This window comes from Cibotium barometz, chromosome 12 (genome assembly GCF_041138505.1).
Source record: "Cibotium barometz isolate CiBa-2024 chromosome 12, ASM4113850v1, whole genome shotgun sequence".
NCBI classification, from domain to species: domain Eukaryota; kingdom Viridiplantae; phylum Streptophyta; class Polypodiopsida; order Cyatheales; family Cibotiaceae; genus Cibotium; species Cibotium barometz.
Genome location: NC_141057.1, coordinates 48,471,749 through 48,491,932, shown reverse-complemented (window position 1 = coordinate 48,491,932; position 20,184 = coordinate 48,471,749). Strand labels below are relative to the sequence as shown.

Genomic DNA, 20,184 nt, shown 5'->3' with positions numbered 1-20,184 from the left:
ATATTGGAAGCTTTCTACATGGCCTTTACATTTCTCATGTGGCAGCTAGGATCACATGTTTCATGAGTGTCCTAAGCGCAAGAATAAGGACAATGAGAAGCAACAAAAGGTTTTTGTGCATGCCATTCCCAATGTTCAAGGTGATACAAGGAACGATGATAAAGAGGGGATGGCTTGCAAAGCTTGGGAACAACTTAAGGATCAGCCCACACTCTTTATATTTGATGATTGTGCTTCAATTTTATCCAACCTTAGAAAAACTTTAAAATTTCTCCAGGTAAGGAGTTTATGTGGATGCCTTGGTGTGGGGCACCTCCCACACATTGGCATCTATTCCATAAAAAATGCAGAAATGCCCAAAATGTCCCAACTTTTCACCCTCTAGAGTAATTGGGCTCTTGTACATTTAAAATAGGATTCCCAAGCTGTACACTGCATATTAAAAGATACGGTGCCCATGTTCTAAGTTGTTTGACCTATATAATAAAGTGTCCATCCATTTATTATAATTGTGTGAACCATCCATTTATTATAATTGTGTGAACCATCCATTCGAAGCACACATTAATGTCTTTTCTTCGACCCTTGTTCACAAGGACATTTTTGTCCAAGTATTTTCAGAAGCCCTTGGGAGTGCATTTTCATGTAATCCTTGGCCCCAATGGTCAGGCCAACAGATGCACACATCTTGGGACCATCTCCCAGGTGCCAAAACAGGACCAGATGGTGAACTGCACATTGTACTGGATAATCCCCCAATCACAGTAGCTTGTACTTAAAGATCCAGGCATCCAAATAAGCCAATCATTACAGCTGGCTACAACAATTGGGCTGTGAAGATGTTGATTCTTCCGATGCATCTCCTTGTTAGCAACCTATCAAGCAAGAAACCCAAACTCTAGATGCAATTGGGAATACCCCGGTAGCCCGTCTAGAGTGATCACAGTGTACCTCCGCAAATGGGCAACCTACCCAAGTGCCAAATCACAGTGGTTCCCATGCTTGCTTGGAATTTCCAGGCATTCTCAGGTCCCGTGGACATTCACAGGCAATAAATCCAGGCAATGTCCACGTCAAAAAACAGTTTCATGCGCACAAATTATTTCCCATTCATCAAACATGGAGAGTATGAATGCATAAATATGGAGAGAGCATGGTCAGGTATCTGTTGCCAACCTTTTGCATTGTACTTTCATTCTCTCATCTATAAAGAAAATAGTTTGCAAGGAGGGAAGGGGTTTTGCGCCTGCGGTTTGGGGGGGGGGGATGGTATATTATTTGCCGCATGCTTGACATTGGGATCGAATGTGAGCATTATGTGAGAGTTTATCTCTGTTAGTATTAGGTGCATAAATAACCATCTATACTATTTGAGCTTTAAATAAATTTCTCAACAGTAAATTGCTTCTGTGATTGTTTTTGAGTTTTTGGCATGTAGTATCGTTTTGCTTTTAGGTAAAATGTTCCTTTGATCATGGATTTACATGCCTCACAAGTGATCTGCTTTGTTGTGCCATCAGGAGAGCTTTCTGTGAAGATAAAGGAGTTCTCCATCCTTACAAAGTCACTCCTACCTTTACCTGACAAATGGCACGGGCTTACTGATATTGAGAAGAGATATCGCCAGCGGTAAAGTCAGGGTCTGTTCCTTGTCTTAATAGTTCAAATGGCTGATCCATTATTGATCTTTGTTGAGAGAGTTGATCGTTTTATTTGCTGAGATAACTTTGTTGCATTAAGAAAAAATGATTGTGATGAAACATGACAAACACTTGCAAACACAAGTATAATATCCTAAGGAGATAATGAGATTTGTACTGGTGCTTCTCTCGTGGAGCTGCACGCTCACTGTCCATGAAGGTGGCATGGTTACATGAATGGCTGGAATGTTATAGAGCAGTACCTTCTAGTTGAGAATGTAATGAGAAAATAAGTAGGCAGTTTGAAGCTTCTTGCATATTTTAATGGAACTAGTAAGGATTGTTCATTCTCTTACCTTTTGTCATTCCTATCAACCTAGCTGTTGTGCTTGAAGTCTCTCCTAGCTACTCATATCATGGAGGTTTTTGTTTCTAGGTATTTGGACATGATTATGAATCTTGAAGTAGCAAACATTTTCCGAGTAAGAGCCCAGGTAGTTCTCTTACATTGAAGAGTTAGGCTCCTCCCATAATTTTCTTATATATATGATGATTAACTGATAAGGGTGTTGTGCTTGCATTATATATGATGCATACATTATATATGTATTTCAGAGTGTATGTATGCATACATACACACATAATGCATGCATGCATGCATGTATGTATGTATGTGCATAAGATGTATACGTGTATGTAAGTAGGCAGAAGTATTTATATATGTATGTATGTATCTGTACATATGTACATATGTATGTAAGTGCACGCCCCTAAGGTGTAATCTCTTGCCTCTGAATTTTTAACATCATTATTTCAAGCAAAAAAATCATTCCATGTAAATTAATGGGAAAGTACTCCATGGTTCCACATGTTACGCAATGGTGTTTGTGGCCACATAGTTTGAACCATAGGCCCACCGAGGTTTGAAGGGAAACATGAAGGGCCTTGTCTCAAGACGATTGCACTGTACACGGGTTTATGCTAGAGCACTGACTAAGGGTGGTTGGAGGTCAACATAATCTGCTTGTATGCTGGTGTGCACTGGTGGCTAGTTTCTGGAAAGAAAGAAGTGAGAAGTGCCTTAATGAATAACTATATTTATTTCAATACATCCACTCTTGCATCTCATTGAGGGCAAGAATGCTGCACAATGCTTAGATGCTAGATCATGCTTCTAATCTTTAACTGGTGTGCGAGGCTGTAGATACTATCTAGAATACGAAGACTAGTGGAAGAGAAAGGCTTTATTGAAGTTGAAACTCCTGTGCTTCAGGTATTTTGCTTACCTTTTCTAGTTGTTGTATCATGTGGATGATAAATAGTGAAGAAATTCACAAAAGAGAATGAATCAACTTATGTATATTTGTCATGAAAGGTCGGCTAAAAGTTAAAAAAAAAATTATGGGACACAAATGAATGCCAAATATAAGTATTGTGATAGCACAAGGAGATTTGCAGTGGTCATTTAGATCTACTGTTTGGTCTCAGGCTTGAGGATTCATTGGGACGTGTGGATTTTGGATAACTCAGCTATCAGCGTGGAGAGTGCTATGTATATTTGTCTTGCTAACAATTATACTGGACTCAAATATCAAGTACTGGAGTCAAATATCAAGTATAAGTATTGTGATAGCGTGAAGAGATTTGCAACAGCCATTTAGATCTACTGTTTGGACTTGGGCTTGAGGATTAATTGGGACGTATCTTGTGGATTCTGGATGACCAAAGCTCAGCTACCAGCCTGGGGATCAGGGGTAGGGTCTTGAGTGGATCCCCAGGGGCACTCCGGTCCGGTATCTTGGTTGCCATGTGGGAGAGTGTATGTATCAGCAAAGCAGCAGATAGATTTTTTTTTTGCGAAGATTCACAAGAAGCTTATGTATTGGAGCACACCTTGTCTATCCTTGGCTGACAGCTTGGTGGTGGTCAATGAGGTTCTCCTTGCTATGATGTGGTACATTACAGCTGGTCGATCTTACTGTTGCTCCTGCATTGGCTAGATCTCTGCCTAAAGTGCAGTTGAATACAGAAAGAAGATAACAATGGAAGACTTAGAGAAGGCATCTGTTTAATCTGCATAAACAGATGCCTAATATGACTGCTGCATTGCATTAAACTGGGAGCAAAAGCTCTGCGTAAATTTTAAAAGCGTGCCAAAATGTGACCAAGGCCGAAATCAATGATTTTTTCAAGCACACAGGCACAAATCAAGCTCTTCCCTCAATAAATGCTGGTTGTTGCTGGTCGGGAGCTGAATAGCTGGGCTGCACTAGAGTGCTGTAGGAAGGAGCTACTTGCAATGCTGAAGATTGAGAATGAGGTTGATGGGCCCCTTGCATTGGCCGCCTACAGCAGGACGTTTGGTCGATTCTTGGGTTGCAGAAAGGGCCGACCAGCCATAGATTGCCACAGTTGTCCGCCCATGCTTTGTACCTAGTCTGCCTGTCCACCCTTCAATTCGTCGACCAGCCATAGGTTGCCACATTTTTCTGCCCATGCCTGGTACCTAGTCTGCCTGTCCAGCCTTCAATCCGCTGACAATTTCAGCCTGTCTGCTGCTCCTTGTTGGCCTGTCCCCTACACAAGGGGTGCCCAACCTTCCCAGGCTGTCTGCCCAAGGCCTGTCATTGCTGGTCCCAGTTGGCCTACTCTCACAAGGCTTTGCTGGGCAGCCCGTCCTTGATGGAGGCTGCCTGCTTGGTGTGACGTGTGTCACATTCTCCTTGTATAGGTTCCAGATTGTTACCTTGGTAAACTCATGTCTGCTCTTAAATTATTGATTGCCTTGAGAATTTTGATGAAGCTTTGAGTTGTGTTTTAAAGCTAACATGAGGCCTTCGTCAAGACAAGAACCTACAAATGTATTTTCTGCTAAAACCTTTGATGATCAAACATCTCCTGATGAAGTACAAGTCGTTGATGAGAGTCCTCTCTTAATAGGGCTTATGTGTGGGCTGAGAACATGCTAATTTCAAGATGAGAACCTGTGAAGCTAGCCTTACTCTCTTTGGCCTTAACAGCTGCATGTGTGGAATTCTTCTCGCCCTTTTCTTGTTGGTGTTGTGCCCCTGTCTTGGGTCTTTTGCAGGTCTCGAGGTCGTTAACCACCTCTAAGTGACTCGCACGGTTGTGTGCACAAACATACTTGTGCAGGAATGACATCCAACCTTTTGACTTGGGCCTTGTGTCACAATTTCGGACATTTCCCCATTTTCATATGTGGACAGGATTTGGAAGGCGCAGGACACCCAAGAAAGGTGTGTACAAGCTTTGGGAATGGGGGATTATCCAGTAACAAAGAGCCAGGCAGCACCCTTGGGTTTGTTGATGGTGCTTGGAAGGATGACATGGACTTGTGACACAACCTCACCTTAGGGCATACATGGACATCACTTAGCAGTCGGGCAACTTGTTCAAGTGTCTAGGACTGGCAGGTAGCAGATGAAACCATCTGGACAGGCTTATGTGCCATGCGGGAGTCGGCAATTGGACAAGAAGTCGGCCAGTAGATATGAGGTAATGGTGCTGCGTGTAATTATTCCTCTGCTATTTCTCTCTGTACCCTATCACTTTGGCACGAGTGTTCTAAAGTTGGTATTAGAGCTCAGTGAACTTGGCATTTTTAATCTTTTATGACACCTGTCTGTGCTGACTGCTTCGATAGGGTAGAACGCCATATCGCAGTCCCTATAGGTAAGGGCAGCCATAAATAAAGATTCGTCATCCTACCCTCTCGACTCTCCTGGGTCTTTGGCAGTACTTCTTGAAGCAGGAGCTGGATTCTTGCCAAAGTCCCCCATGTAGGTGACATAGTATAGCTTGCCAATCTTGAATGAGAGCAGTCGAATATGAAGAGCCTAGAATACGATCGGTGAAACGCCCAAAGACTATATCATCATAATTGATAATCCAATGCCCATATGCATCTGTACGCATGTTAGTGCACTTAGCTCCCAACATACGTGCCCATGGCTTGAATTGATCTATAAATCCAGGTAGAAAAGTGGCCTTCCTTGCCAGAATATGATAATGAATATTTGGGACATTGAGCCCACCATGCATTTTAGGCGAACATATGATTTCTTGCCTTAACAAACATAGTCCTTTTCTATCTGCTTTGGTTTTCCATAGGCATTCCATTGCCTTAGACATGAAATTATTAATTTGTTTGTGCGACCAAGGTAGTAGTGGAAGATAAAAGTGCACATATGCCATTATTAGTGACTGTACGATCTGCAATTGCACATGTAAAGGCCATGTAGATAATTTTCAATACTGTATTTTACAGCACAATTTGTCCATCACCCATTGAGTCTCATCCTTCAAAGATAACTCTCAACCAATGGGGTAACCCAGATGCGTGACTATCTCATTCAGTGATGACAGGATCTGACCCGGCCACAAAATTGTTAGAATATGCAGCGGAAATGATATCCAAACTTGGGTAGACAAGAGCAAGTAGACTGCAGAAAATAATCAGCACAAGAAACACAGAGAGATGTGTGTAAACTCTTCTCTATACACAAGATCCCGAAGATACTGAATGAGAAAGTGGAGGAGGATGGGGGGCAATATATACAAGCCCATGAGGGCAGTCGGCCAGCTCTAGAAGAGGCCCACGACTGGACAAAATCCCACGACTGCTGAATATAGCAGTCGACCAGCATCTGATGCCCCACGCTTGGACAGAACAAGTCGGCCAGCACTCCTACAGCCCACGACTGATACAGATGCAGTCGGCCAGCTTCAGAGTGCTCCTGGCATCAACTGGCAGCCCTCCAGCCACTAGAAAAAAATGGGAAAAATAGGAAAAAAATACGAGGAGTGTGGAAAAATGATATACGGGCGGGCACACCCACAACAGAGGCCCTGGTGTATACAAATAGACAGGAGATGACTTCTAACACCCCCTCTCAGGTCCTGGCTGTGTAACCAACCCCAGGGAGCTGGAGTGCCGCCTGAGCGTAGCCTGAGGTAGAGACTTCGTGAAGAGGTCCGCCGCATTGTCCTCCGTCGAACAATAAAGTAGCAAGATGTCACTCGCCAAGATCTTCTCACGAACAAAGTGATACTGTATCTCTATATGCTTGGTCCGGGCATGGAAAACCGGGTTCCGAGCAATAGCTATACAACTCTGGTTATCACATTGGATGACTGTGGGCTCCCTCTGTGGAAACCCCATCTCGCCTAGCAGCCTCCGCAGCCATACAACCTCACAAGCAGCGCCACAAGCAGCCCGATACTCTGCCTCTGTCGAAGAAAGGGCAATAGTTGGCTGCTTCTTGCTGCTCCAAGAAACCGCTCCTGAGCCGAGGGTAAAAGTGTATCCTGAAGTAGATCTCCTCGTGTCTGGATCTCCTCCCCAATCTGAGTCACTCCAACCTTGGAGCTTGACTCCATTCCCTCCTGTGTAAAAGACTCCCAGATCCTTCGTACTCTGCAGATACCGCAAGATCCGCAATCCTGCGTCCCAATGAGTCTTCAATGGCGTCTGCATAAAAGAGCTCAATAGCCCCACGGACAAGCTCAAGTCCAATCTGGTGTTCAGCAACCAGATCAATGAACCAACCAACTTCCGGTACTGCGAGGCATCAACTGGCTCACAAGGATCTGTAACGGTTAACTTTGTGTTCGGGTCCATCGGCGAAGTAATAGGCTTGCAGTTCTCCATCCCAAAGGCCTCAAGCAACTCATGAACATACCGCTGCTGAGAGACGAAAAACCCCCTCTGGGTCTGCCAGATCTCCAATCCCAAGAAGAAGTGGAGTAAGCCTAAGTCGGTCATCTCAAACTCCTTTGACAAGGCAGCCTTCGTCACTCCAATGTGCTCCACATGACCGCCGGTGAGAATGAGATCATCCACATAAAGGATGATGAGTGTGACCATGCCGCGTTCCCGAAAGAGATACAGGTTCGGATCTGCAACCGATCTCTGAAATCCAGTCCGAATAAAGAAGGAATCAATCTTCTGATTCCAAGCCCTCGGAGCCTGCTTAAGACCATACAAGGCCTTACATAACTTGTAAACCATCCCTTCCGATCCTGGAACAATAAAGCCTGGAGGCTGCTCAACGTACACCTCCTCCTGCAGGTCACCATTAAGGAACGCCGATTTTACATCCATCTGGTACACGGGCCACCTTTGAGAGGAAGCAAGGGCAAGAACGGTCCGAATCGTGGTCATCCGCGCTGTCGGTGCAAAGGTATCCTCGTAGTCGATGCCTGGCCGCTGAGCATAACCCTTAGCCACGAGCCTGGCTTTGTGTTTGTCCACCGACCCATCAGCCGCGTACTTGGTCTTAAAGACCCATTTGACACCAATGTGACTGACCGCTTCGACGGCCTTGGTACCAACTCCCAAGTGTTGTTCTTCTCGATGGCGTCAAGTTCCACCTGCATGGCTTCCCTCCAAGTATCCTGTGAAAGGGCTTCCTTTACGGAAGTGGGCTCTTTATCCCGCATGATACGAGACATAAGAGCATAGTTCACCTGAAGAAGCTCTGCCGTGTTGCTTTTATCTCGAACTCGATGTGATCTTCGAGGGCCGTCCTCTGTGGTCCACTCGGAGGGTAGCTCCGTGACACCTGACTCCCGAAGGGTGTCCATCAACCACCTAGGTACTCGAACAGATCGTGGAGCCTCCTGTGTTCGCGGGGGCTCAACTCCATCTGCGGGCTCAACCTCCTGTGATGACTGAGGTGGATCAACTGGAGTGATAGACTGGGAATCATCATCAAACTCTGGATCTCCAAGAAGTGGCGGCTCCTCGACAGTGGATGCTGGAACATGCTCGTCAAAAACCACATCCCGGCTGACAACAATCTCGTTCCTCTCTGGATCATACAACCTGTATCCCTTGGAAAGAGAGTTATACCCCACAAATACCAGCTTGCGGGACTTGGAGTCAAGCTTCCCCCTCTGCTTCTTCGGAATATGTACATACGCGTCACTCCCAAAGACACGGAAGTGCAAGACATCGGGTTTCCTGCCAAAATATGCCTCAAATGGAGTCATATGGGGTACAGAAGTCGTCGGAGAGCGGTTAATGGTATGGACAGCTGTTGCCACAGCCTCACCCCAAAGTGGACGAGGAAGATCACGATGCTCCAGCATAGTCCTCGCCATCTCCACCATAGTCCTGTTCTTACGTTCAACAACTCCATTCTCCGAAGGCGATCCGGTATTGGCCAATTCCCTCTTGATGCCATGATCTGCACAAAACCGAAAGAATACAGTCGAGGAGAATTCACCTCCTTTGTCAGCCCTGAGAGTCTTGACCTGAAATCCAGACTCTTGCTCCACCATCACGTGCCAATCCTTGAACCGAGCAAAAGCCTGGTCCTTCTGTGAAAGAAAGTAGACCCACGTGAATCTGGTACAATCATCAACAAGCAGCATGAAGTAGAGAGATCCTCCCAAGGATGGTATCTGCTGTGGTCCACACAAGTCAGTGTGAATCAACTCCAAAGGTTTCGAAGCCCGCCTGGAAGCCTGCTTCGGAAAGGATTCCCTGTGCTGCTTACCACGTATGCAAGAACTGCAGCGTCCTTGCCTACTACCAACATCTGGCAAGCCAACCACCATCTGGTCCCGGAAGGCGCGCCGCAATGCATCCACATTTAAGTGGCCAAAACGAAAGTGCCACAAATCTCCGACCTGAGAGCCTGTCAGTGAGGAGAGTGCAGAGAGCTTGTAGATGCCGTTCTCCACACCGCCTTCCCAAACAACTTTGCCTGTCTCACGGTCCCTTAGAGCAACTGAATGCTCCTCAAATTCCACCCGAAAGCCAGTCTTGCATACCTCATGCACTGACAAAAGATGAAAGCCCAGAGCAGGGACATAAAGAACACGGGAAGCATGCTTGCCCCCCTTGCCGTCGGGAATAATCTCCATCCGGCCCTCACTATGAATCGGAATAGTGGAGTTATCGCCAATAAAGATACGACCTGACTGCCGTTTCAGATCCAGGAAGAAGTCACGGGATGGAGTCATGTGCGTGGAAGCACCACTGTCGAGAATCCATTCCCGAGTATCCTTTGCGGTGAAGCCAACTGCCTCCTCGCTCGAAGACGATGAATCATCGGAGTCCACCATCTCCAAGTGCACAAATGCCGGAGTCTTCGCAGCTGAGGCTGAGGACTCAGCACTCTTCCCTGTCCGCTTAGGGCACTTCCTCCAGTAGTGGCCTTTCTCGCCACAATCATTACACGATCTTTCGGCCTTCAGCTTCTCTCGTTCTGGATCAGGCTTCTTCTCGGAAGACTTATCTGGTGAAGCCTTCCCTTTGCCCTTGTTGGTATTACGGCCTTTCGACCGTTGGCCAGTTAAGGCCTCCGAACCTCCGCCGTGAGGAGGGTTCGTGAAACGTTCCTCCTGGTCGAGGACCATTGGCACAAGCTCCTCCCAAGTAATGGTGCTGAGCCTGCCACTAGTGATCAACGAGGAATAGAAAGCGGAATACTGACCAGGCAAGTGGGAAAGTAACGATATCTCTTTCCCAGCTTGAAGGACTTCCTGCTGAAGGGCCTGCAGCTTGTTAATGTGTTCCCGCATCGTCGAAGACTTTGCAGGGTTCATAACCCGCATCTGCACTTCCAAGGATATCCGCTTCATGGGTGACACCCTGTTGTACAAAGAAGCCAAGTGCTCCCATATGCCTCTCGCCAGCGTCATGTGCTTCACATGGTTGATCACCTGTGGTGTGCAATTGAGGAATATAAACGACCGGACCCTAGCGTTGACACGGTCCCACATTTGTGCCTGTGCCTCTCGGTCCTTCCTCGTCGATAATAACTCCCCTTCCTCAGCTTCCGGCCTTGGCACCCCTTTGATAATAAAATCAGCAAGATCATATGACTCCAGAACTGACTCCATCATGACCTTCCAGATGCCATAATTGGACCCGTCCAACTGCCGATCCACTGGGAACGTGGGGAGAGTCGGAATCTTCACGTGCTTCTCAGCCATCTCGAGTAAATCCGCCATCTCGGAGAGTAACCTGAAAGGGTGGGTGGGTGGGAAAAATCTGAAAATCAGAAAATATGCAAGTGGCTGTCCAGCCCCTCTGCCCGCCTTCCTCTTGCACCTTCACTTCCCGTTCAGCCCGAAACAGTCCACCGATCAGCAACCTGTTGCTCCCCCTCTTGCTCAGAAAAACGCCCAAGATCTCCTAGAGCCTAGGGCTCTGATACCATGTCAGAATATGCAGCGGAAATGATATCCAAACTTGGGTAGACAAGAGCAAGTAGACTGCAGAAAATAATCAGCACAAGAAACACAGAGAGATGTGTGTAAACTCTTCTCTATACACAAGATCCCGAAGATACTGAATGAGAAAGTGGAGGAGGATGGGGGGCAATATATACAAGCCCATGAGGGCAGTCGGCCAGCTCTAGAAGAGGCCCACGACTGGACAAAATCCCACGACTGCTGAATATAGCAGTCGGCCAGCATCTGATGCCCCACGCCTGGACAGAACAAGTCGGCCAGCACTCCTACAGCCCACGACTGATACAGATGCAGTCGGCCAGCTTCAGAGTGCTCCTGGCATCAACTGGCAGCCCTCCAGCCACTAGAAAAAAATGGGAAAAATAGGAAAAAAATACGGGGAGTGTGGAAAAATGATATACGGGCGGGCACACCCACAACAGAGGCCCTGGTGTATACGAATAGACAGGAGATGACTTCTAACAAAAATCTGATGCCAATCATAATTTTTCAAAGGAAGCAACTTGGATTTTTCAAAATTCACATGCAATCATGCAGCCAAACCATAGAGGGACAATGCTTTCATGAGAGCCCTTACATCAGGCTCTGTTGAGCTGGCTTTAGACGATGCCAAGGACGAATTGGAGTGACCGTCAACAACGCTGGAGCCAGATTTTCCAATAGTTTGGTGGTATGATTGAGTATCTTCTAGGCAAGGCCAATCAAGTGGCCAATGCCTTGACCAGGAAAGGAACCGTGTCCCATGTTCAATCCACAAACACGGATGGAATTTGTTGGTACAGGACTAGATGAAATGAAGCACAAGTAGGCGGATTCGGCTTTTCTACAAAGGTCAACATTGCGTGTTGGAACAATTCTAGGCAATTCTTCTCCACGATGCCCATGATGCCGGTACTTTGGAGAATGAGGCATTGATAGCCCATAGGTGGCATACCCGCATACCTAGGACCATTGTGTCAGATCGAGATGCCAAGTTTACCAATCATTTCTGGAGGGCATTATTTGATAACTTTGGGACTAAGTTGAATTTTCCCGGTGCATTCTACCCACAGACGGATGGCCTATAGAGATTTACAATCAATTGCCGTTCGATGTGCTAAAGTGTTATGTTCACGACGCAAGGTAGGTGGGAACAATTTTTGCCTTTTCAAGTTGTGTTAAATGACACTTTTTCTTTAGCTATTGGCAAGACTCCATACAAGACAGCATTTGGAAGACGATTCTAGTCTTTTCTTACCAGGATGTCGTCCTCAGTGTCTGAAGCTAACAGATTGACAAAGTCTTACCAGCAAATTTTGGAGTCTGTAAAAGACATGTTGGCTAAAGCGCAAGAGGTCTATACTCGACAAGCCAACAAGGACAGAAGAGATGTGATCTTCACGGAAGGAGATTGGATATATCTCAGGCTAATGAAGAAAAGGTTGAAATAGGTGTACAAGCGATACCCAAAGTTGTTGTTTCAGAGCTTCGGACCATTTTCCATTCTAAAGATGATTAATGAGGCTTCCATGAAGCTGAAGCTACCGCCCTGTTGGACCATGCATGATGTGTTCGATGTTAGTTGGTTGAAGCCTTATATTGAACCTCCCCTCTTCGATGTCCACGATGAACAAGAACCAGACATAGTGGACGAAGGTGAAGTTATGGTTCTAAAACAGATCCTCTTACTCGTTTCAAGTATGGCTCCGGTAGAAAAGAAAGACAATTCCTCACGAAATTTCAAGGCCAAGGGACACATAAGTAGTGTGGCTTGACAAGAACTTCTTCGAAGATTATCTGGCATTATTGACAGACTATTTGGAGGCTTTGTGGCTTCCATCAAGTTAAGTAGAAGGGGATGCCACATGCATCTCGCACTTGGATGCCACCTGGATATATATGTACAGCAGGTGTAGGACCTAGAGTGGAAATTGGTCCCTTGTGAGGCCCAGTGACACAATTTCTCATGAAATTTCAAGGCCGAGGGACACATGACAGAGCGTGGCTTGACAAGAACTTCTTTGAAGATTATCTGGCATTATTGACAGAGTATTTGGAGGCTTTGTGGCTTCCGTCAAGGTAAGCAGAAGGGGATGCCACATGCATCCCACACTTGGATGCCACGTGGATATATCTGTACAACATTTGTAGGACCTAGGTCCCTTGTGAGGCCCAGTCCAGGACAAGTCAGCCAGGGCTCCACTCTAAGCGTCCAAGGTTAGGGGTACAAGTCCTCTACATGGTCTTGGTAAGGTGCGCGAATCCTGCACATGAAGCAGTGCTAGGCCGTTCAGTGAGTCACTTTGGAATGATGTAGAGGTGTACTGGCTCTGTGTGGGACACCAGTTGTAGGTGTAGGCTTGAAGCATACCTGGTTTAGGGTATGTGGGTAGGTAGGTAGAAGAGGCAGCCCTGTGGGCCACCGTAAAAGGGTTTAAAACCCTTGCCTACAAGGGGGCTAGCCCTTCTGGGCCACCCTAGGGGCCAAGGAGGCCCATGGCCAAGCCCAACAGCCCATGAGGCCTCGGCAGCAAGGCTGCCAGCGCTAGATGGGCTAATGGCTCAGTCGGCCAGCCCAAGGAAGGCCAAGCCTTGGTCGGCCAGCCCATGACGGGCCTTGATAGGCAGTCGGCCAGACCCAAGATGGCCACACTCCAGTCGGCCAGCAGCATAGTGGCTGCACATGTGAAAAGTACCAGGTTTATGCCCATAAACAAGTCGTGGGATTTATCAGCAGGCCGATCCCTGCTAGAGCAAACCGACCAGCATATATTGAGCCTATAAAAGCATGGGCTAGTTAGTCATTTAATCATCTGATTATTCACAAAGTGCTGAAGGTATTCAAGGGCCAAGACAGCCAAGGGAATTCCCAAGCAAAGGTGAACTTGAAGCATAGTTGCAAAGAAACGCGTTTCATTCAGATTTTATGAAACGAAATGTTTCAGAAACGTTTCTTTCGAATGAAATGCGTTTCTTTCCCTCCCACCTGTTATCAGTACGATTTGGGCGTTTTTTAATCCATAGAGCTCTTTTTTCGAAAAAAACATCTACCTGCCCTTGTAAAAACCAACGAAGAAGCTATTGTGTTGCAAAAATCAACCCCTTCCAGCTCCTCCCACACCTCTCAGCTTTCGTCTCTACCAACTCTCAATTTGGGTGTGTTGATTTGTGCCTTTTTTCTTTGATTTTGCCAAAAAAAAAAAGATTTTGAAATTTGGGGGTTTTCATGCCAGGGTGCCAATCTTTCTTTGTCTTTGTCAAGTTGCCTCACACCAAAGATGCCATGTGGGCCCATGTCACTCTTGTATCAAGATATGGTGGTTCAGGCACCCAAAAGTGGAAATGTAATTTTGGTACCATAGAGGCCCATTTCTCAAGTTAAACAGGGGAAGTTATTGGTGCATGCAAATCGGTGCCTGCAAATATCAAAGCCGAGCTACAAGAATGGAAAAGACAGCAATTGGCAGGACACCGTTGTGGGCCTCTGCCTGAGGATATTGATGCCAGTGAGGATAAAGGTGATGCATCAAAGAGAACAGGGTTGGGCTCAAAGGAAGATGCACAGAGCCAAGCAAGATTCAGGGGGTGCTGGTAGTTCCATTCCCAAAGCAACACGAAACCCTTTGCGTGCAAGACCTAGAGCCTCTCTAAAAAGAGCAAGCATTCAAGAAAGCATGCAAAAGCAGGCAATTAATGATGGAGCTAGGGAACTCACTAGGCTTTTCATCCAATACACTGAGTCAACAAGGAGGCTACTAATGAGGACATCGAGGATGTTAAGGATTGAGTGCCTAGATTCCAGATTGAGGACTCTCGTCTTTGAGGCCATGAGGCTTCTTTAGTTTGTCATGCATCTATCAACATGTTGCACTTTGTGTATTTCAGACTTCAGTTTTCTTTTTTTGTATTAGCTTAAGATTCAAACTTTTTGTTATTACTTTGAGTGCTCAGTGGACTATGTCACCCTTGCTTGCATTATATATTGTCTTGAGTTGCATCTTGATTCTTGATGTTGTCAATTTATTTTTTGGTTGGGTGCCCACTGTAACTGGGTCACCTAGATTCTTTAGTTTTAACTTGTAAACATGTTTTATTGTGTAAATGATGCATTTTTAATGTTGTTTTGCAAGCAAGGAACCATATTTTTTTGCATATTATAAACTTACATATAAATTTTGCCCACCCCCCCCCCCTCTTTGTATGAAACGTTTTTGAAACGTCTGGGATTTGCAAGAAATGTTTTTGAAACGTGTTTCAAAAAACCTGTGGCAACGATGACTTGAAGGTCAAGAGTTAGGCATCTTAGGCTGCTGATTTACAACCAGGTTGTGCCTTCAGATTTGAGTCTTTTTCTCATCATTCAATAAAGCAAATACACCATCCTTGGTGGGGGCCGTGCAGAGGGTATTTGGGACCCAATTGGGTGTGCCGTGTCTTTATTGTGCTTCTTTTCTCTCTCTCTCTCTCTCTCTCTCTCTCTCTCTCTCTCTCTCCACTACATTGTGCAATCGTCAAGAACCAAGGCGCTGAATAGTCGTTATAAAAGTATAATCGTTTTTGTAAGCTTCCACATGTTACATAATCTTTATCTGTGGCTGGGTAGCCGTGGAGCGACTCCATCCCTGGCTCTTTAGACTTTTTTCCACTTGACGGATTGTATCTATTTTTCCTTTTCAGATGTGTTTTTTTCCTCTTTTTAGGACTGAACTTTTGTAGATCTCTAAATGCTTATTTGCAATTGTTAGAGGTTTAAAAAAAACAATCCGGCCATTTTTTGAATTCAGGGAGCAGCCGGAGGAGCAGAAGCAAGACCTTTTGTGACACATCATAATGCTTTGCACAGAAATCTATACTTGAGGATTGCAACAGAGCTCCACTTGAAGAGGATGGTGGTAAGCTCATAGACTGTCTTTAGATTCAAAAGCAGTGCAATACACATCACAGTGGGTGGTGCAGAGGTGTCTATAAAATGTATCTGCTGTCTTACTAACATCTGTCCCTGTACAAGGTTGGAGGTTTTGAGAAAGTTTACGAAATAGGCCGCATCTTTCGCAACGAGGGGATCTCCACTCGGCACAACCCTGAGTTTACGAGTATAGAGGTACACACTCATCATCACTGCTTTCCGGCACAGAAGGGTTCTGATACCAAGCTTCTAAACACACTAGTCTTCTTTCTCTCAACTCTATTCCAGATCTACCAAGCATATGCAGACTACAATGATATGATGAACATAGCAGAGGAGCTTATCACTTCTTGTGCGTTGGACTCCAAGGGTAGTGAAGACGTCAACTATCAGGTAAGGACCACTGGGGTGCTTGCATCTGGCTTTGGCTTTGTGGACTTGATCATCATCTGTTGATTGAGCTTCATCTTTAGGGAATAGAGGTAGAAGTTCTCTTGTTGGAGTTTTGTAGCTTGCTTTTAATGTCCTCTGAGCATGATGTTTTGTCAACAGGGAACTGATATATCTTTGAAGAGACCATGGAGACGAGCCAGCATGCTTGAGCTAGTGCTGGAGGCTACAGGTATAGATTTCAGTAGGATGAGTGGTAATCTGGATAATGCAAAGGCGGCTGCTCTATCGGTGCTTTCCGAGCTTGATGAGTCTCCTAAGTTCAGTAACAATGTCCAGAAGTGCAGCTCTGTAGGCGAAGTCCTTAACGAGGTGGGTGCAAATCTGCCTCCCTCATTATGGCTGATTTTCAATGCATTCTGCAAACAATGCAACTATAGGGGTATGCACTTACATTTCCTGGTTGGACTATGCAAGCTAGGTATTCGAGGCATGTGTTGAAAGGACATTGATCCAACCGACCTTTGTCATCAATTATCCCATTGAAGTTTCTCCTCTTGCTAAACCACACAGAAGGTGTGCCTGTTCTAAAATATAGGTCTAGTCTTTTAAGAAGAGTGGGTTACATATGTATGCATGCATGCATGCAGATGATGGGTGGATGGATGGATGCATGAATGCATGCATGTATGTATGTTTCTATGTCGGGCCTTAAACTCACACCCCCTTCTGGGAAGCATGGTGTCAAAGGCACTCGGGCAAGAGCCCACCAACAATATTGCTTTGTTTCTTGTAAATGACAAGGGGAAATATGCATACCTTTCACTTCAATGAGATAACTGGCAGAAAACTAATCATTCTTTACTGTCTCAAGGAGCAGCCTCCAAGGTTTCACAGAGAGATTTGAGCTTTATATTTATGGAAGAGAAATTGCAAATGCTTTTTCAGAATTGACTGATCCTGTTGATCAGGTTTGAATACAGGATGTTTTGAGCTTCTATGATCTTTCTTTTTCATATCCCTACAAGCTTCTATGGCCATAGCTTTGATTGGGAGCTATATGACCATAGCTTTATTGGGAAATATTTGACCCTCTTAAAATGTTATATCTTGTCATTTAGGTTAAAGATCTGATAGTTTTCTTTGGTATCAGAGAAAACGGTTGGAAATGCAAGTGATAGCACACAATGAGTACGCGGCTTCAGCTGTAGTGAAGGCCAGTGCCCGTGGCAATAATGCAAGTGCTGAAGATGACGAGGATGTATATCAAGTTGAGCTAGATGAGGACTTCTTGACTGCCTTGGAATATGGCATGCCTCCCACAGCTGGAATGGTATGTGCATTTTTGCTCCAAAAAACCCTCTTCTCAAGTTTCCTGTGGTGGTTGATTTGGTGACATAATGCACATTCTCTGTGGCAGGGTATAGGCATCGACAGACTAGTAATGCTACTCACAGACAGTGCAAGTATACGGGATGTTATCGCTTTTCCTGTCCTCAAATCACCATAGCAACACCTCTTCATATAGGCTACAAACGCTCTCTTTCATTCCATGTGAAAGTGTGTAATCTTGCTGGGTTTGATGAACCTCTAAAAGAGGGAGACTTGGGACTTGCCTCCAGTCTTTCGCTCCCTGCTGGCTTTTCATGTAACTGACTTGGGAGGCTGTATCTCATCATTTTGAGAGCTGCTTAATTTTGTAAACAATAATGGGGTGCAAATGCTCCTTGCAAGGCAATTAAAGATCCTTGTGATCGTTTGTGGTATGAATATAGGACATGGATCTGCCAGGTTCTTGGCTGTCCTTCGCATTTGAAAGACAGTCTCGCTCAAAGTGTATTATCTAGATTACGAGGCTGGCTTAGAAGTTAAAGGGAAAAAAGATGACTGTTCAAGTATTCTTGATCAAAGAAGGCTACCATGGGTCCTTGAGTAGTTGCAGATTGTCCCAAGAGAGATCTAAGCACGTTGCTTGGGGATGTTGCCATGATTTTACTTACTGATTTAACAGTGACACATCATGCATGTGCAGTGCAACCAGATAAAGCATTGTATGCTACATCCGCAGAGATTTGATGTGTTTGTGTGTCAATTGTTAATGGAAGGGTACACATTATTGATGACCCCTTTCCAATACGTGTGTTTTGCAGCTTTAGCTTTCCTACCTATAACTACAGCAATGGTAGTCTGCAAGTTCTCTCCAACTTGTGACATCGTTGCTAGCACATGTGAAAATGGGTGGCTGGTGGAGCAGTAGCAGCAGATTGTGTACACTTGTGTCCGACATTGGAGGCAGAGCAACCTTGTGCATGGCTCTAGAGTAGGGCCTCATCAAGTTGCTGGAGCAACTCAGTTTCTCATCTGCTGTTGCAAGGTGCTCTGAGAACAGTCTTATAGGAGAGGTCAGAGGTGCTGTCATGCTTGGTTTGGTGGTCCAGTAATCTTAAATGCTGTCCTTTTTATCAGCTCCTAGATGCACTTCCTGCGATTGGAGAGGTAGCCCTGAAGCTCAGCTACCTGCTTCTTTTTCCCATTTTTTGGTGAAGAGGGGTAGGTGGGGATAGTGGAGCATTATGAAGTATATTTTATTGATGTTAATATCTCAGATATCAACCAATTAGAGGTACATATTGTGGTTTGTTATAAATCAACTTTACTTTGCTTTCATCCATGGAGATACCATTGTCCGAGTATAACACTGGTCCTCTTTTTGATTGCCATCTTCTCCTCCATCCGTACCGGCTATTGGTAGCTTTCGCCTTATATTTAATGACAACAACTTGGCTTTGCTAGATGCCTTCATATCTTTTCGTTCTGTAATCTTCAAGAGCTCCCTGGTTTTCTCCTGGCCCTTCATTCCTTCATAATTTTTTCTCTTTGCCTTTCTTCTTTGGAGAACTCTTCCTCATCTTCTCTCTCTCTTCATACTGCATTTTTGAGTCAGTGCTTCAATTCTTCTTGCAGGGCAGGTTCCTTCATCCTCTACTTCAAAGGCTCACTTCACCTTCCGTGACAGCCTGTGTTCTTCATTTGAGAAGATATTTCTTGCTCATTGCTTCCCTCTTTGGGGTTTCTGGTTCTTGTGCTGCGTTCTTTGAGAGGTTTCCTGTTCTGTGTCCTATCTACTTCATCCTTCTTAGCTTGTCCCTGAGATCTATCTTCTCTTTCAAATCTAGGGGTATAAGGTTCAATGTATCAAATTTCATTGTCAAAACCACTTTTGTCCCACCTTGGCGTTCTCCTTCCCAAGATAGTCCAGCTCACGGTCAATGACCTAATTTACTTACACATAATGAATACCCATTGTCCCTTCTAGGCTTAAGAGAGATCTTAAGAACTGATACTCTCAACTTCACTCTAATATCTCCATCTTTTGGGGCATGATGCAAATGGTAATACTTGTCGGATATAGGATTGACTGTGGATATGACCTTTATGGCATAGATTTTAATGTCCCTTGATAATAAATCCCAAAGCTACCTTTTTAGATTATCTTCTCATGTTTTCTTCTATAAGAACTATAGTAAGTTGTGATTAGTTAAATATGTGTTTAAGGGATGTCAAGACAGGTAGAAAGAAGTTCATTTGACCCAAAAAAGAAAAAGAAAAAGAGAGCCTTCTTGAGGATGGAGATAGATTGCATAATTAATCAGTTTTCTCACAAGCATCCCACTTGGATCATATCTTCACTTTGAGGGTTGTTTTACAGGAAACACAAATGTGATCTAAAAAAAAAGTCAAAGTCTGTTTTTTGGATTTTACCAGTGTGTAAAGAGAGCTTTTTGACAAGCTTCAAAAGCTAGTTTTCTTTCCATATCTTATTTGAGTTTTAAATGGCACTTTCTGAGCAGGTCATTAGGAGATTTATAACTCGAGCATCTGATGAGTTTGGGAGCAACATTGGGGTAAAGTAGGTTATGCCCATCAAAATACATTAGGGGTGGTACGATTAAAACTAGAAATGCTTAGGTAGCTATTCTTGTGGTTTCTCGTGGCTATCTTAAACTACATGGAACTAAAGCATGCACAACACTAATGGGT

General features: G+C 44.9%; 1 protein-coding gene across 2 annotated transcripts in view; it reads left to right on the top strand.

Annotated features, from left to right (window-relative positions):
* The window catches only part of LOC147633522 (uncharacterized), a 54,428-nt gene extending 36,151 nt beyond the window's left edge, over positions 1-18,277 (top strand). Inside the window, exons 4-14 of one of the 2 annotated variants that reach the window (XM_086806613.1) lie at positions 1,521-1,629; positions 2,077-2,134; positions 2,845-2,913; positions 15,632-15,739; positions 15,856-15,948; positions 16,042-16,146; positions 16,306-16,515; positions 16,625-16,719; positions 17,024-17,114; positions 17,297-17,476; positions 17,564-18,277. In XM_086806613.1, the coding sequence (XP_086662739.1) occupies positions 1,521-1,629; positions 2,077-2,134; positions 2,845-2,913; positions 15,632-15,739; positions 15,856-15,948; positions 16,042-16,146; positions 16,306-16,515; positions 16,625-16,719; positions 17,024-17,114; positions 17,297-17,476; positions 17,564-17,653 (1,208 nt within the window). In that variant the 3' untranslated portion in view covers positions 17,654-18,277. Of the gene's footprint in view, positions 1-1,520; positions 1,630-2,076; positions 2,135-2,844; positions 2,914-15,631; positions 15,740-15,855; positions 15,949-16,041; positions 16,147-16,305; positions 16,516-16,624; positions 16,720-17,017; positions 17,115-17,296; positions 17,477-17,563 lie in introns of both variants that reach the window. The other variant, XM_086806612.1, reaches the window with a different exon arrangement.
* Positions 18,278-20,184: the final 1,907 nt, after the last annotated feature.